This window comes from Hyla sarda, chromosome 7 (genome assembly GCF_029499605.1).
Source record: "Hyla sarda isolate aHylSar1 chromosome 7, aHylSar1.hap1, whole genome shotgun sequence".
Classification (NCBI taxonomy): domain Eukaryota; kingdom Metazoa; phylum Chordata; class Amphibia; order Anura; family Hylidae; genus Hyla; species Hyla sarda.
The window spans coordinates 223625083-223643124 of NC_079195.1; the positions used below are offsets into that span (position 1 = coordinate 223625083).

Consider the following 18042-nt stretch of genomic DNA (forward strand, 5'->3'; position numbering starts at 1 on the left):
CAAAGTTAAATCTTGTAATCAAGAGCGGAGAATGTCAGTGAATGGAGCGATTCTCATCACATGAAGGTCATGGAGCCGATGATTATAACTCCAATCATAGTCACACTGGGACATTCATCAAGGCGGAAGGACCTGGGGGGGGAGGGGAGTAAGGGCATTGTGGTCAGTGACGCCAACGCCACCAGGACACACCACCAGGGGGAGCTGCAGAGGTAGGAGACCCCTAACCTACTAGGGCAGCTTTGTGACACTTTAGTTAACTTGTAATTCTGGGACTTTTAGTTTAAGGCTCCGTTCACACGGAGTATTCAAGAGGAATTTACTTGAGTAATTCCTCTTGAATTCTCCGCTCCAAATTAATTCCCATCTCCTCTGCCCATTGACTTTAATGTTTTTTCCGCTGTCCTGTTCATTCTTCAAGCGGAATCCGCTAGCAGAAATAAATAGAAGTCAATGGTAAAAAAAAATTGCGCCCGACATCGTTTTTGTGGAATTCGCGTGCAATTTGTGCGCAATTCGCGCGTAAATGTGTGACAAGCCCTTCACTTCTTTCTCCCCCATTTCCGCGCACAATTCCGCACAAATTGCACGCAAATTTCGCTCGAAAATAAAAAAAATTCCGGCCAGAATTACTCAGAATTACTATTGATTTACACAGTGTAAACATACCCTAAGAGGGAGGGTGCAGGTGCATTTTAAGAGTTGGGTAAAGAAAATGTAAAATATTGGTGGGGTATTCCATCACTTGCTGTTCTGTGGAGGTGGGGGAGGGGGGCTTTGGGCATCCGACTGCAAGGACCCTTCAGCAATTACGAGAGCCATGAGGCCAAGGGCCCCTCAGCCATGCAAAAACAACTTCCAGAACATAATCCTGTCCGGCTGCAGCACCATCTTTGTCCCAGCTGAAGCAGAGGCAGGGACAAAGTCCTGGAAGTGAAGGCAGGACTAGCCCTCCTCTGTGCTCACTCCTGTCCTGTCAGACTGCAGCATGAAAACCGAGAGGAGGGGGTAACAGAGCAGCCTGCAGTGATTGGATGAAGAGACCCAGCACAGCAGACTCAGGGAGGATGATGAGTCATGCAGAGTGAGGAAACGCCCCCTCCAAGGATAGAATGACAAAGCAAGTGAGTAACAGAAAGAAGGTATTTGTGGGAGAAATATAGGTGCTAGACACATTAAAATCATATGTATATGATCAGGATTAGGAACTGGGTAACGTAACTTTTTTGTGGTATACTCTTAAAGTACCAAATCTGTCACGTTAAGTGGAATGATACAGGTAGGGTATGTGCATTACTGGGAGGTATTACTTATCAGGACCCTCGGAATGCTGGGAAGACAACTCAAAAGTTGTCAATGATGAAAGTTCAACTCATTCTACACAAGGGGCTGCAGTTTAAGGAAAATTTAGGATAACTTGGTGACAAACCCTTTAATAGCCCCACGGTTCTCACCCAGCTTATCGAAAAAGAAAAAATGGCTACTCCCAATCCAGTCTGAAAACAGGACTTTTGTTTCTCCAAGTCAGGAAATAGTTAAAGTCGGAGGGGGGGTGGGGGACCCCAACCGAGGTTCCCGGCAATCAGCAACCTGAAAAATTGCCAGAAAGCAATCAGTGGATCTGAAGGTTATGAGAGGAGGTTAGGACGGAGGCGAAAGGCCAGAAAAATAGGTACCACATGTTCAAGGATCTGGCGGTGTAATGTAACTACAGCTCAGCCCCCTGACACCAGCCTCTAACAAAATCCAAAGCAACTCTAAAATAAAACAGATGGCTGCAGAGCCCGGGGCCCCACAAGAATGAAATCTTCACTACCAGCCACGCTGCCCGTATGTAAAAACTGGTACAGCCAGGCCCTGCCGATGGCTCTGGCACAAACATACAGGGTGCAGAAACTGAATATTCATGTCAAATTACAATGTACAGTAGTGTTTCCCAACCAGGGTGCCTCCAGCTGTTGCAAGACTACAACCCCCAGCATGCCCAGACACCTACAACAATGCTGGGCAGAAGAACCCAGTGTATAGAACTTCCCCGCACCATCAACATGACTAATAAAAACAGAGACAACCACACACAGGGACAGTATTATAGTAGTTATATTCTTGTATATAGGAGCAGTATTATAGTAGTTATATTCTTGTATATAGGAGCAGTATTATAGTAGTTATATTCTTGTATATAGGAGCAGTATTATAGTAGTTATATTCCTGTATATAGGAGCAGTATTATAGTAGTTATATTCTTGTATATAGGAGGCAGTATTATAGTAGTTATATTCTTGTATATAGGAGCAGTATTATAGTAGTTATATTCTTGTATTTAGGAGCAGCATTCTAGTAGTTATATTCCTGTATATAGGAGCAGTATTATAGTAGATATATTCTTGTATATAGGAGGCAGTATTATAGTAGTTATACTCTTGTATATAGGAGCAGTATTATAGTAGTTATATTCTTGTATATAGGAGCAGTATTATAGTAGTTATACTCTTGTATATAGGAGCAGTATTATAATAGTTATATTCTTGTATATAGTAGACAGTATTATAGTAGTTATATTCCTGTATATAGGAGCAGTATTATAGTAGATATATTCTTGTATATAGGAGCAGTATTCTAGTAGTTATATTCTTGTATATAGGAGGCAGTATTCTAGTAGTTATATTCTTGTATATAGGAGACAGTATTCTAGTAGTTATATTCTTGTATATAGGAGACAGTATTCTAGTAGTTATATTCTTGTATATAGGAGCAGTATTATAGTAGTTATATTCTTGTATATAGGAGCAGTATTCTAGTAGTTATATTCTTGTATATAGGAGGCAGTATTCTAGTAGTTATATTCTTGTATATAGGAGACAGTATTCTAGTAGTTATATTCTTGTATATAGGAGACAGTATTCTAGTAGTTATATTCTTGTATATAGGAGCAGTATTATAGTAGTTATATTCTTGTATATAGGAGCAGTATTATAGTAGTTATATTCTTGTATATAGGAGCAGTATTATAGTAGTTATACTCTTGTATATAGGAGCAGTATTATAATAGTTATATTCTTGTATATAGTAGACAGTATTATAGTAGTTATATTCCTGTATATAGGAGCAGTATTATAGTAGATATATTCTTGTATATAGGAGCAGTATTCTAGTAGTTATATTCTTGTATATAGGAGGCAGTATTCTAGTAGTTATATTCTTGTATATAGGAGACAGTATTCTAGTAGTTATATTCTTGTATATAGGAGACAGTATTCTAGTAGTTATATTCTTGTATATAGGAGCAGTATTCTAGTAGTTATATTCTTGTATATAGGAGGCAGTATTCTAGTAGTTATATTCTTGTATATAGGAGGCAGTATTCTAGTAGTTATATTCTTGTATATAGGAGACAGTATTCTAGTAGTTATATTCTTGTATATAGGAGACCGTATTCTAGTAGTTATATTCTTGTATATAGGAGCAGTATTATAGTAGTTATATTCTTGTATATAGGAGCAGTATTATAGTAGTTATATTCTTGTATATAGGAGGCAGTATTATAGTAGTTATATTCTTGTATATAGGAGGCAGTATTATAGTAGTTATATTCTTGTATATAGGGAGCAGTATTATAGTAGATATATTCTTGTATATAGAAACAGTATTATAGTAGTTATATTCTTGTATATAGGAGCAGTATTATAGTAGTTATATTCTTGTATATAGGAGCAGTATTATAGTAGTTATATTCTTGTATATAGGAGCAGTATTATAGTAGTTATATTCTTGTATATAGGAGACAGTATTATAGTAGTTATATTCTTGTATATAGGAGACAGTATTCTAGTAGTTATATTCTTGTATATAGGAGCAGTATTATAGTAGTTATATTCTTGTATATAGGAGCAGTATTATAGTAGTTATATTCTTGTATATAGGAGCAGTATTATAGTAGTTATATTCTTGTATATAGGAGGCAGTATTATAGTAGTTATATTCTTGTATATAGGAGGCAGTATTATAGTAGTTATATTCTTGTATATAGGAGCAGTATTATAGTAGATATATTCTTGTATATAGAAACAGTATTATAGTAGTTATATTCTTGTATAGAGGAGGCAGTATTATAGTAGTTATATTCTTGTATATAGGAGGCAGTATTATAGTAGTTATATTCTTGTATATAGGAGCAGTATTATAGTAGTTATATTCTTGTATATAGGAGCAGTATTATAGTAGTTATATTCTTGTATATAGGAGACAGTATTATAGTAGTTATATTCTTGTATATAGGAGCAGTATTATAGTAGTTATATTCTTATATATAGGAGCAGTATTATAGTAGTTATATTCTTGTATATAGGAGACAGTATTATAGTAGTTATATTCTTGTATATAGGAGCAGTATTATAGTAGTTATATTCTTGTATATAGGCGCAGTATTATAGAAGTTATATTCTTGTATATAGGAGGCAGTATTATAGAAGTTATATTCTTGTATATAGGAGCAGTATTATAGTAGTTATATTCTTGTATATAGGAGCAGTATTATAGTAGTTATATTCTTGTATATAGGAGCAGTATTATAGTAGTTATATTCTTGTATATAGGAGCAGTATTATAGTAGTTATATTCTTGTATATAGGAGGCAGTATTATAGTAGTTATATTCTTGTATATAGGAGCAGTATTATAGTAGATATATTCTTGTATATAGGAGCAGTATTATAGTAGTTATATTCTTGTATATAGGAGGCAGTATTATAGTAGTTATATTCTTGTATATAGGAGCAGTATTATAGTAGTTATATTCTTGTATATAGAAGCAGTATTATAGTAGTTATATTCTTGTATATAGGAGCAGTATTATAGTAGTTATATTCTTGTACATAGGGGGCAGTATTATAGTAGTTATATTCTTGTATATAGGAGCAGTATTATAGTAGTTATATTCTTGTACATAGGGGGCAGTATTATAATAGGTCTACTCCTAAACATAATAGGCCGTATTCTCCACCCTACACTAAGCAGCTGCTTCACATCTTTTGTAGGTGGTTTTTGTTGATCAGTGCCGGCCCGGCCTTATAACTTTATACATGTGCAGTAATATTCAGTGCAATGTAAATGTTAATTTTCCCCAATTTATAGCAGATCTGGCTTCCGTTCCTACAAGGGGCCGATTCATACAAGGCCAATTAGCCCATTCTTCCTTCCAGGACACGTGACCTCCGTAATACCCTGATAAGTAATATGAAAATATAAATTATAGATTTTTTTTTGCCCTGGGGTATAAATTCCTGTGTATTTACAAGTTCTTCTACTGCATATATAAAAGTGTAATTCTGAATGGGACAAAGCAAAGTTTTACATTCTTTTAACCTTGTAAATTGTCTGCAGAATACGGTCACTTTATAGTCCATAAAAAAAATAAAAAAATAAAAAAAAAATTGTTTTGCCCCAAGTCCGCAAAACCATCAGCAAAAAGAGATATTTCTACCACCGTCCAATAATCCAGAATACGTTGATATCAGACTGTGAAATATCGTAATTTTTTTTTTGTGTTTTTTGGAGAACCATAACATCCATCAGCTTCCTATGTGAATGTCAGCTTGCTCAGGCGAAAAGGGACGAGCGCCATTTCCCGGCGTCACGCTGAGTGCATCTTGGATTTTTAATTAAAGTGGCGTGAGAGACTCCCCTCCTCCCCCCTTCTCCGTGCAGCGGGGATCAGAGGAGATGATTAGGAAACGATTGATACCGCTATTATTTCATTAACGTGACTTCACACGCTGATCACGGCAACGTGACCTGGAACGCAAAAGCCATGGCGGTAATGGTCGTCTCTAAATGTAAGCAGCAGTGAGCGCAAAAAACAACTGAATTGGAGCATTGTAGGGGTGGGGGTGGGGGAACAATCAAAAACCAGTGTAAAAATAAAAAATAAGTTACAGCATTTTTCCCGGTATTTCCCATTGGTTCCCTTTAAAAACATGTCTAAAATTATTTTTCTCGCGCCATTTTTTCCATTTCGCAACAAAATTTAACATTGCAAATAAGTTCAGCCAGAAAAATTTAAACCACACATACCTAGATAGGTAAAATATTATTACGGCTTTCTTCAGAGACCAGCAGCATTCTGAACATTTTGTCACGGCCACGCCCCCTCCATTCAAGTCTATGGGAGGGGGCGTGTCGGCCGACACGCCCCTCCCATAGACATGAATGGAGGGGCGTGGCCGTGATGTCACGACCACTACCGCAGAAGCCCGGCGATTGTTTTGAACGCCCGCTGCAGGAGTAGATCACCAGGGGGGGGGACACGGTCGCAGCGGCCGGACCCCCACGATCAGACATGTCACCCTTTGCATAGGGGATAAGTGGTCTAGCAGCAGAGTATCCCTTTAAACGGTGCTATTTTTTCTTTCTAACGGTACTGTCACAGTACCGCACACATTTTTTTAAGCATTTTTACGTAAAATAGGACCAAAATCACTGTAAAACTGGCATGTTTTACAGCAATTTGCATAATCACAGTACAACGGTACAATTGCACAATTTTTAAATCAATTTGCAAAAAACAAAAACAAATCTGTACTGTAAAGCCGTACAGGTCTCCATTTTAAGAAGGCAAGGTACTGGAACATTGGAAGAATTATAGAAAAAAAATTTTTTTTTTTTTTTTTACACCATTCCAAAAAGGTATTGTAAACTTTCTGCCAGAATTTTCACGTAAAACTTTCAAAAATGTCCTGTAATCTCGACTAAATCTGATGACGCGTCCACTTTTCGTGCATCGTGCAAACTCCTTTGAAAATGTAGTGCGATTGCTTTGCATCAAAATCGTGGTAGGAAATCTGATAAAAAGTGGAGCAAAAAGTTATGACCGTCCCACATATGGGACACATTCTCCTCGTTTACCCACATTAGAGATCTAAGGATATTTCTAGGGTGGATATTCATGCGCCTGCCTATGCCCCGCCAACCCAATGCCTTTTCTGCACAGAAATACATTAATAATAGACTTTCTATAGGTCACTGATAGTTTTCCGTACACAGATTAAATAATAAAATTGAGCACCTTAAAAACCAGTCTTGGTTGAAAATTGACTACAGTCTCATGTACACAGCTCTATCCAAACCCAAGTGTCTCCATGGTAACAGACTACAAGCAAACAATGTGTAATCTGATCCGGCAGATACTCCCTTAAAGTGTACCCGTCAGATCCGACTCAAAATTATTTTTTAAAATCTATTACTCAGTACCTAATCCTGACCATGTACATCTAATTTTTATGTGTCTAGCGCCTTTATTTATTTCTTTATTACACTTTTAATGTAGCTCACTAGTCTGAATTCCTCTCAAAGGGAGGGGGCGTGGCCTCACTGTGCAGGTCTCCGCCCCCTCCCTCAGTATGCTGTCTGCTCACATCTCCCCTAGCATTAGCAAAACTACAACTCCCAGCATGTCCTCACTGACAGTAGCGGGACACAAGCTGACAGTGGGAGGATTTTCCCTGCGCTCACAGCTGTCAATCAAGGAAGTGTGTCCATGACATAGGTGATGACGCATGGACACAGCAGGACTAGTATGTGTCCAAGCAGGCAGGGGGGGGCAGTTGTTTGACTGGCTTTTTTTTGTATGAAATACTGAAAAATTTCTAATGAAAACAATTGCAAAACCTATTGGTTATACATGCTTTACAACATATCTAAAGATTTTGTATCTGACAGTGCCCATTTAAGTATGCAAGAAGTGAAGGTAGAGCAGTGTTTCCCAACCAGTGTGCCTGCAGCTGTTTCAAAACTACATCTTACAGCATGGTGGGAGTTGTAGTTTTGCAACAGCTGGAGGCACCTTTGATTGTAAACACAGAGGTAGAGGGCTCACAACACTACCTAACCTCACAGCACTTAAAGGGGTTCTCCACCATAAGGTGATTTTAGTACGTACCTGGCAGACAGTAATGGACATGCTTAAGAAGGATCTGCGCTTGTCTTGGGGCTAAATGGCTATGTTGTGAGATTACCATAACACTGTGGCTAGCTTTTTGTGAACTGGTATTTCCTGTTTGACTTTTCTTTTTTGACTACAAATCCCACAACTCCATATTCCTCCCTCCCACACATCAGCCACCCCACCCATTGAAACATAAATGAGCTGCATCCATTTAAATCAGGGTGCCTAAAGCTGTTGCAGATTGATCCCTCTCCCACCAAGTGATCGCTCCACCCATTGAAGCAGACAGGCTCCCTGTCTTCAGCTGACTAGTGATGTCAGGTCTCTGCCGCATTGCAAGCTGGGAAAAATCTGAGACAACAGTAATTTTGTATGATGGTAAAAATAAATATTGGGGTGAAAAATCACAGAATAATTGTGAGAAAACCATCACACACAGGTACAGACACTATATTATGGACTACACTAACTTCACAGCCCCTGTAGCATATTCAAATAAAAAAAAATTCCTGGAATACCCCTTTAAAGGGGTGCTCCACTGCCCTGTCTTCCGGAGCTCCGCTCGCAGCGTCCGGAAGTTTACTACTCCGGATGCTGTGTGCAGGCTTACGTGTTCGAGGCCGCCCCCTCAACGAAAGTCTATGGGAAGGGGGCAGGCGTGACATCATGAGGGGGCGGCCTCGAACACCTAAGCCTGCACATAGCGTCCGGAGTAGTAAACTTCCGGACGCTGCGAGTGGAGCTCCGGAAGACGGGGCAGTGGAGAACCCCTTTAAATGTATGGGGTTCTACCCATATGAATCCAATTTAATTTATATAGCATTCAAATGAAATGTGCAATGTGTCACAGGATGCATTATCATACATTGCTTCCATAATAAACAACTTAAAGGGGTACTCCGGTGGAAAAAAAAATCTATTCAATTGGTGCCAAAAAGAATTGTAAATTACTTCTACTAAAAAAATATTAATCCTTCCAGTACTTATCAGCTGCTGTATGCTCCACAGGAATTTGTGCAGTACTTTTCAGTCTGACCACAGTGCTCTCTGAAGCCGGCTTCTTACATGACAGTGGGCTCAGCCTATCACCTGCCGGGGCAGAACATCGCTGCGGCCAGTGATAGACTGACGGCTGTCCGACGTTCACGTCCCCAGCGTAAGGTAGACGTCAGAACATGCGTTAGCTTATTTTTGTTTACCTTTTGCAGCCCTGGCATAGGGATACAGTATACAGTATAGTGTGTCAGCGCCGGCGGCCGCAAAAAACAGCAGGATGAGGAGGGCAGCGCTTGCGGGTGACATGAGTAGTACAGAATGGGGCAGCGCAGCTGGGCTAATAATATTTTTTTTTGGGGGGGGGGGGGAAGAGGAGGGAGAGATGAATACCGTTATAAATCATGGAAGTTAAAAAAAATATATACCGCGATACACATATTTGGCCATTCCGCCCAGCCCTACAGGAGATCGCGGGGGGTGCCAGCGGTCGGACCCCCCACAATCTATAACTTATCCCCTATCCAGTTATTTTTCACTACACTACTCCTTTAAGTTTTTTTTTTTTTACCATTGTTAGCTTGATATCTCTTTGAAATGCTCGGGAAAGTATCAATCATTAATTAGCAGAAAAAAAATCATTTAAACATTGGCGCATCTGTAATCCGCCAAGAGAACAATTCGGAACGTGAGAGATTTACAAATAAAGTACATTTGTTTCTTATTATTTAGTTTGTTTATTCAAACGGCTGGAGCAAAAAATGTATAATCCTTACGATTTTACTTTCAACTACGATTTGGAAAATCTAGATAAAATCATGTGACAACATTGCGCAAATGATCGCTTGCACACATGATTAGCCAAATCTGCTGCCATTCGCCATCTACATTGCCCCATGCATGGCCTTGTATGGCGGCACGGTGAATCCCCATGTTCTGTATTTCCGATCTTTAAGCTGTGTGTACCGCCATATGCGGCAACGTAATTTCCATTGGAATTTGAACAGTGCGTGATCTCGCAATTTTTACATCTTCAGACTGTCCGGGTATCAGAATGTGAACGCAGCCTTAAGCTTCCCAAGAAGAAAAGGTTCCAACCAAATAGGCCAGAAAAGAAGTTAGTTAGATTAGTCACGAGAGCTCAAAGGCCGGGTAGGTACTTCAAGGATTCTTCAGAGAAAACTGCTGCATAATTAAAGGGATTTTCTTTGAGTGTGAAGGTTACACCGCCATAGTATAAAGTCTCCTGTGCATGTCCGAGGATTGGGGGATGGGTTGTAGATCACTGCAGTCAGGCCCCAATGAGTGATGCTGGAGGAGAAGAGGTTAATAGAGATAGGACCCTACAATACAGCATGAAATACACCATGAATGTTTACAGCACCATGGTGGACCCTCACACAGAGGTCTGGAGCAATCGGATGGAAGCAGGGGCATAACTACTATTCATAGGGTTCCAATGCAAAACAAAATTGGCCCCAACAGCAATATAGGTTTCAATAAATTAAAGGGGTACTCCACTTCCGAACGCTGTTTTCGCGCTGCGGGGGTCGGCCATGCCGATCCCCGCAGCGCAAAAACAGCATTCGGTACATTTACTTCCGAATGCAGGCCAGTGGAGTACCCCTTTAAAAGGTATAAATAGCGTCTTTAAGATAAAATAAAGTGCCATAAATTCTATAAATAATATTGCCATATATCAAACAGCACCATATATGCCATATAACAGCACCATTTATCAGACAAATAGCGCCACAGACCAGATAACTAATGGCGCCACAGACCAGATAACTAATGGCGCCACAGACCAGATAACTAATGGCGCCACAGACCAGATAACTAATGGCGCCACAGACCAGATAACTAATGGCGCCACAGACCAGATAACTAATGGCGCCACAGACCAGATAACTAATGGCGCCACAGACCAGATAACTAATGGCGCCACAGACCAGATAACTAATGGCGCCACAGACCAGATAACTAATGGCGCCACAGACCAGATAACTAATGGCGCCACAGACCAGATAAATAATAGGGCCACAGACCAGATAAATAATAGGGCCACAGATCAGATAAATAATAGGGCCACAGATCAGATAAATAATAGGGCCACAGATCAGATAAATAATAGGGCCACAGATCAGATAAATAATAGGGCCAAAAAAGGACCACCATCTTTGTTGCAGTTTCTGGTAAAGCAGTGTTTCCCAACCAGCGTGCCTCCAGCGGCTGCAAAACGACAATTCCGAGCATGTTGGGATTTGAGGTTTTGCAACACTGGTTTGGAAACACTGCGGTTTAGGCATTGGTTTGTCTATAACTAACATTTTCTGCCGGATACTACTGTATATCAGTCAAACCTGCAGCGAATGCGGTACGTGTGAAATGTGGAGGTCCCTTTTAAAAAAGTACACAATGACTGGTGCGAACATGGCGGCACTAAATACAGTACATATTTTGTGCTAAACTTTACTTACATAAAGGGGTCGGGGGGGGGGGGGGGGAATTGAACAATTGCAAAAAGTTGTGAAGCCCACCCGCAGGAACTGTGCAGACTAGTTTAAGGCCCGGGCTTGGAGACACTGGGGGGCGGTGGGGGGGGGGGGATCTTTAAAAGTATAGTCTCAACAAAGCCCCGAGCTGCAAGGGATTTCAATTAGACTGAGGCCTAAAGACAGGGAGAGGGGTCTGTGACTGATTACCGACCCATCCCCCACCGCAACAAGAGCCATCCAGCCATTGTGCCGACTGAGGACCCCCTCTCTACAAGGGCTGGAGTCCAAATAGTAACACCTCAGCCCCTGTCACCGCTCACTGCAGGCAAAGGAACAAACAGGCCGCTGTCTCCTCGCTTCCAGACGACGCACGCTTGTCAGGAGAGCTTCCCAATTAGAGTGATCCCTCAACTTACAATGGTCTTTTCTGGACCATTGTAAGTTGAAACCAGACTCAACATACAATGTACAGACAGTCCAGATCTGTGAAACGTGTCAATGGCTGGAAGAACCGACCAATCAGAATGGGCATTCACTGGTAAAACACCTGTATTACTGAAGTGTATGCACTGACTGGTGTCTGGTAGCGCCCCCTACAGTACAGGGAGGTATTACATGTTCTGTACTCTTTACCTGTATTACTGAAATGTATGCACTGACTGGTGTCTGGTAGCGCCCCCTACAGTACAGGGAGGTATTACATGTTCTGTACTCTTTACCTGTATTCCTGAAGTGTATGCACTGACTGGTGTCTGGTAGTGCCCCCTACAGTACAGGGAGGTATTACATGTTCTGTACTCTTTACCTGTATTACTGGTGTATGCATTGACTGGTGTCTAGTAGCGCCCCCTACAGTGCAGGGAGGTATTACATGTTCTGTACTCTTTACCTGTATTACTGAAGTGTATGCACTGACTGGTGTCTGGTAGCGCCCCCTACAGTACAGGGAGGTATTACATGTTCTGTACTCTTTACCTGTATTACTGTTGTACGCATTGACTGGTGTCTAGTAGCGCCCCCTACAGTGCAGGGAGGTATTACATGTTCTGTACTCTGTACCTGTATTACTGAAGTGTATGCACTGACTGGTGTCTGGTAGCGATCCCTACAGTACAGGGAGGTATTACATGTTCTGTACTCTTTACCTGCACCAGGATTACCAGCCCCTTTGGACACCAGGTAAGGGCGACTGCATGTTACTTTTTTAGGACATTGCAGGACCCCAATGAAGCTCCTGTCCTCTACATAGACCAGTGTTTCCCAAGCAGGGTGCCCCCAGCTGTTGCAAAACTACAACTCCCAGCATGCCCGGACAGCCTTTGGCTGTCCGGGCATGCTGGGAGTTGTAGTTTTGCAACAGCTGGAGGCTCCCTGCTTGGGAAACACTGCCCTAGACAGTGATTACAGCTCCCAGCAGATCTTTCTTACTTTTATATGTAAGGATTTGCTTTATCTATATTAGTTATCTACTTATTTTTCTTTAGTGCTCCCTTTTTCCTATTTTTGGATGACATTTTGGTGGCTTCGGAACCAATTACCAGGTTTCCATAGAGTTCTGGTCTCAACATACAATGGTCTCAACATACAATGGTCGTCCTGGAACCAATTTATATTGTAACTTGAGGGACCACTGTATAGACTGGGGGCGCACAAACTTAGTGCAAAACAAAAGAATGCCCTGTTCTTATTCACTCCCAAGATGCAGTTTTTGTGCTAATTTCACAGAGGTTTTTTTTTTTGGCTACCATAGACTTTTATGGGAGAAAAATGACAATATTTACAAAAAAAAGAAAAAATTAAAATAAAAAGCACCTTAGTATGCTGCGACAACTCCCAGCCTGCCTGGACAGCCAACAAGGCCTTATAGTTGGCGTCTCTGTCGTCCATAGCAACCAACCAGAGCTCAGCCTTAATTTCTCTGGTAAAATGAAAGCTGATCTGTGATTGGTTGCTATGGGCAACAAAAACAATGGGGGGGGGGGATTTATCAGAACCTGTGCAGAGGAAAAGTGATGCAGTTGCCCATAGCAACCAATCAGATCGCTGCTTTCATTTTCCACAGGCCTGTATAAAAATGAAAGAAGCCATCTGATTGGTTGCTATGGGCAACTGCACCCCTTTTTCTCTGCACAGGTTTTGATAAATCTCCCCCCAATCTTCCTATAAGACCGCACCATTAATCTCCTAGCCCCCCAACAAAAGTCACCATAGTGGTGCGGCGGTGGGTTTACATAGGATTGGCGCTTGGCGAAAAAAAAAAACTCTTTATAATGCAAGATTGCCGGATCAGTGGTCTCCAAACTGCAGCCCTCCAAGCGTTGCAAAACTACAACTCCCAGCATGCCCGGACAGCCAACGGCGTGCCTCTCGGCTAACCCTGCCCCAGAGCGAATTCCCAGGCGACATTTTGGATGATTATTAACCTTCTCCTCCACTGAATAAAACAACAACATGTCACATTTTATCTTCCTATGGTTGGTGGCTGCTCACATCATCTGCGCATTCTGCTTTTCATAACAACGCCAGAAGGCATTTCAAGGCCTAGAGAGCGAGACCGCGAGGGCCCAAGGACTGGCAGGTTTAATTCCTGCACAAGGGCCCGGACCACCTGCATTCCCACAGTGTCAGGTTGCAGGCAGAGCTGGAGACATTCATTTGACATTATCCCCTCTTCCAGGCGGCTGGTAACAAGCGTCTCCCCCCCCCCCCCCAACAAAGCCTTCAGAGGATTCCATGGAGAACCAACAATCCACACGGATATCATCATAAAAAATACAAATATGCTAAATATACAGAAAATACATAAATGCTATAAATATACAGAAAGATACATAAATGCTATAAATATACAGAAAGATACATAAATGCTATAAATATACAGAAAAATACATAAATGCTATAAATATACAGACACATATTGTGGAGCTTATCAGGTCCCAATGATGCCAGATTACAGGATTAAAGCTGTTTAACCATGCAAAAAAACAATGTTAAGTACTGCTGTCCCGCCAGCGGCCAACTGGGGCGCCTGTCCCCGCCAGCGGCCAATTGGCCTGTCCCCGCCAGCGGCCAACGGTGGCGCCCCCGTTGGCCGCTGGCGTGACGGGCTCCCCTGCTGGCGGGACAGGTGCCCCAGCTGGCCGCTGGCGGGACAGGCGCACATACTGGCGGGACAGGCGCCCCCGCTGGCCGCTGGCGGGACAGGCGCCCCCGCTGGCCGCTGGCGGGACAGGCGCCCCCGCTGGCCGCTGGCGGGACAGGCGCCCCCGCTGGCCGCTGGCGGGACAGGCGCCCCCGCTGGCCGCTGGCGGGACAGGCGCCCCCGCTGGCCGCTGGCGGGACAGGCGCCCCCGCTGGCCGCTGGCGGGACAGGCGCCCCCGCTGGCCGCTGGCGGGACAGGCGCCCCCGTTGGCCGCTGGCGGGACAGGCGCCCCCGTTGGCCGCTGGCGGGACAGGCGCCCCCGTTGGCCGCTGGCGGGACAGGCGCCCCCGTTGGCCGCTGGCGGGACAGGCGCCCCCGTTGGCCGCTGGCGGGACAGGCGCCCCCGTTGGCCGCTGGCGGGACAGGCGCCCCCGTTGGCCGCTGGCGGGACAGGCGCCTCCGTTGGCCGCTGGCGGGACAGGCGCCTGTCCCGCCAGCAGCCAACGAGGGCGCCTGTCCCGCCAACGGGGCACCCTTCACATCATAGTGATTTCAAAGTACGGGTCCATTAGATGAGCTGACAAGCGCAGGATAACGCCAATTTTGTTGATCGGTGCTCCTCAACTATGGCCTTGCAAGGCCTGATAGCGCTAATTCATATCCCTGCAAAAATGATCCAGCCGACAAACAAGTTACCGTAAATGGGTAATTTGTGCAAGGATATGAATTATTGGGAACAAGCACCCCTTGTGTCATCCATGGACCAATTTTTTTTTAAGCTACAACCCAACCCATGACCACCGGGTATTTACTTTCCAACCTGCAGCTGAACAACGCCCTTCACACCCCGGCCCCAGCGCCCGTCACACACCATTAAGAAGCGTTTCACAAAAGGCAGCGATCTTTATCTGACTCTCTGCGGATTTGTGTGCTCTCCGACGAGCAAATATGGAGAAAGCTCCTTCAAAGAGATCACAAGAATGCGCACTGATGAAATCCATACAGCCGCGTCCAAAGGGGAATTTAATTTTTCCCTTTAAAAAAAAAAAAAAAAACTTGAACCAACGATGAATCCCTCCATTACTTGACGCAGAAATAACTCCCAATCGGGTTACTCGGTAAATACAACGTGATTAGACGGTATTAGGTTGCGCTGTCCTTGCCACGTTTTATCTGCAGCCGCACAATAGACAGACTTCAGCTGTTTTTGTCAATTTTTCACATAAAGCAATAAAAAGATTTTTTTTTTTTTTAAAAAAGGCCTCATGCCGCACAAGGCGGCCCAATTAGTTTGCAAGCTTTCAAACGCCGGAGCCCGGCTTTCATCTTCGGCAGAGATGGCTACAAGTGGGCAAATGTCATGGAAACGTAACCTCGGGACAACTTCCTGCTGCATTTGCTGAAAGTAAAAAGAAAAAAAAAAAAAACGTAAAAAAGAAAAAAAAATTCTAGTTCTATCAGCCACGAACAGATGAGTTTCAGGATTGTGTTCTCTCAATACAACAAAAAGAGGAGCAGCCAAATGAGTCTGTTTTATCCTCTTAATTGCAAACACCTGGGAATTGTTTTGTTTTTTTGGAGGGGTGGGGGTTAGGGTGCTATGGTGGCTTTGAAAAGAAAAATACGCCCCATTCATGTATATGGTAAGGCCTAACTGAGGTGGAAGATGTTGGGGCTTTCTATCTAAGGGTGTTATTGGCTCTCATAGAGGAGACACATCTGACATGCAATGCTCCCTGGGAAAAAAATATGCAAATTAGCTCTCCTTAAGAAGGAAGAAAACAGTCTCTCCATTGCCACCTATGGGCAGCTACGGGACCACCAACCACCTCTGGTATCGCTCTCCCGTCCTCCACTGTACGGTCGTAATCTTCCTGCTTCTTGTGGTCGAATTGTCATACTGCCACTCAGCTAATCACCAGCCACAATGATGTCTAGAATAGTAGTGATACACCTTCCCCTCCAGCTCTATCTGTATACTGCTGCTGCTATGGGATCAGGATATATAGTAGTTATACACCTTCCCCTCCAGCTCTATCTGTATACTGCTGCTTTCTATATGAGAACGGGATATATAGTAGTTATAAACCTCCCTCCAGCTCTATCTGTATACTGATGCTATCTCTATGGGATCAGGATATATAGTAGTGATACACCTCCCCCTCCAGTCCTATCTGTATACTGCTGCTGCTATCTCTATGGGATCAGGATATATAGTAGTTATACACCTCCCCTCCAGCTCTATCTGTATACTGCTGCTGCTATCTCTATGGGATCAGGATATATAGTAGTTATACACCTCCCCTCCAGCTCTATCTGTATACTGCTGCTGCTATCTCTATGGGATCAGGATATATAGTAGTTATACACCTCCCCTCCAGCTCTATCTGTATACTGCTGCTGCTATCTCTATAGGATCAGGATATATAGTAGTTATACACCTCCCCTCCAGCTCTATCTGTATACTGCTGCTGCTATCTCTATGGGATCAGGATATATAGTAGCTATACACCTCCCCTCCAGCTCTATCTGTATACTGCTGCTGCTATCTCTATATGATCATGATATATAGTAGTTATACACCTCCCCTCCAGCTCTATTTGTATATTGCTGCTATCTCTATGGGATCAGGATATAATGGTAGTTATACACCCCCCCCCCCTCCAGCTCTATTTGTATACTGCTGCAACACCTGAGACTTGCAGGGTATCTTCCTATAGGTGGCACTAGAGGGATCATTTTCTGGGGTTTCGCAGAAGCTAGCTGTCGCTATATAAATAGTATATTGTTTTTATTGGGTAAGAAAAAAAATTATAAAAATATGTCTGGAAACTTTTTATTGGCCCATCCTGAGCTAATAAACAGGATTACTGATATTATGAATTTTTCGCACACGATGAAAAATTATTTTTGTAATATGAACCTCGTACTTATTCTCCACTGATTTACCAGTCATGCAGTGTAAAGTTGGGGCTTTTTTATTGTTTTATTTTAATAACTCCCCAAAAAATCTCCATACCCCTTAAATGAACGGAGCGGATAGATCCCATATGCCCACAGCTGCCGAAAACCCAGAAAGAAATGCAGTCGTTCCACATTCCTCCCGTAAGAGCGAAGGGGGGATTATGGGTGGAATGTGCTGCGTATCTGTCACAGGGAAAAGGTAAAGAGGAAGAAAAGGAGGAAATAAGAATAAAAAGACTTCGCCAGGTGTACGATATATTTCATCTCATTGTATATACAAAAAATACAGAGAGGCGTCCTGCGGCCAAAAAAGATTCACCTCAACTAAACCCTCAACAACCCTGGAGTATAATACAGGATATAACTCAGGATCAGTACAGGATAAGTAATGTAATGTATGTACACAGTGACCTCACCAGCAGAATAGTGAGTACAGCTCTGGAGTATAATACAGGATATAACTCAGGATCAGTACAGGATAAGTAATGTAATGTATGTACACA

General features: G+C 42.7%; 1 protein-coding gene across 1 annotated transcript in view; it reads right to left on the minus strand.

Annotated features, from left to right (window-relative positions):
• Nucleotides 1-13334, minus strand: part of CACHD1 (cache domain containing 1) — a 108443-nt gene extending 95109 nt beyond the window's left edge. The window contains exon 1 of the mRNA XM_056532848.1: nucleotides 13245-13334. Coding sequence (XP_056388823.1) covers nucleotides 13245-13319 — 75 coding nt within the window. The 5' untranslated portion in view covers nucleotides 13320-13334. The remainder of the gene's footprint in view (nucleotides 1-13244) is intronic.
• Nucleotides 13335-18042: the final 4708 nt, after the last annotated feature.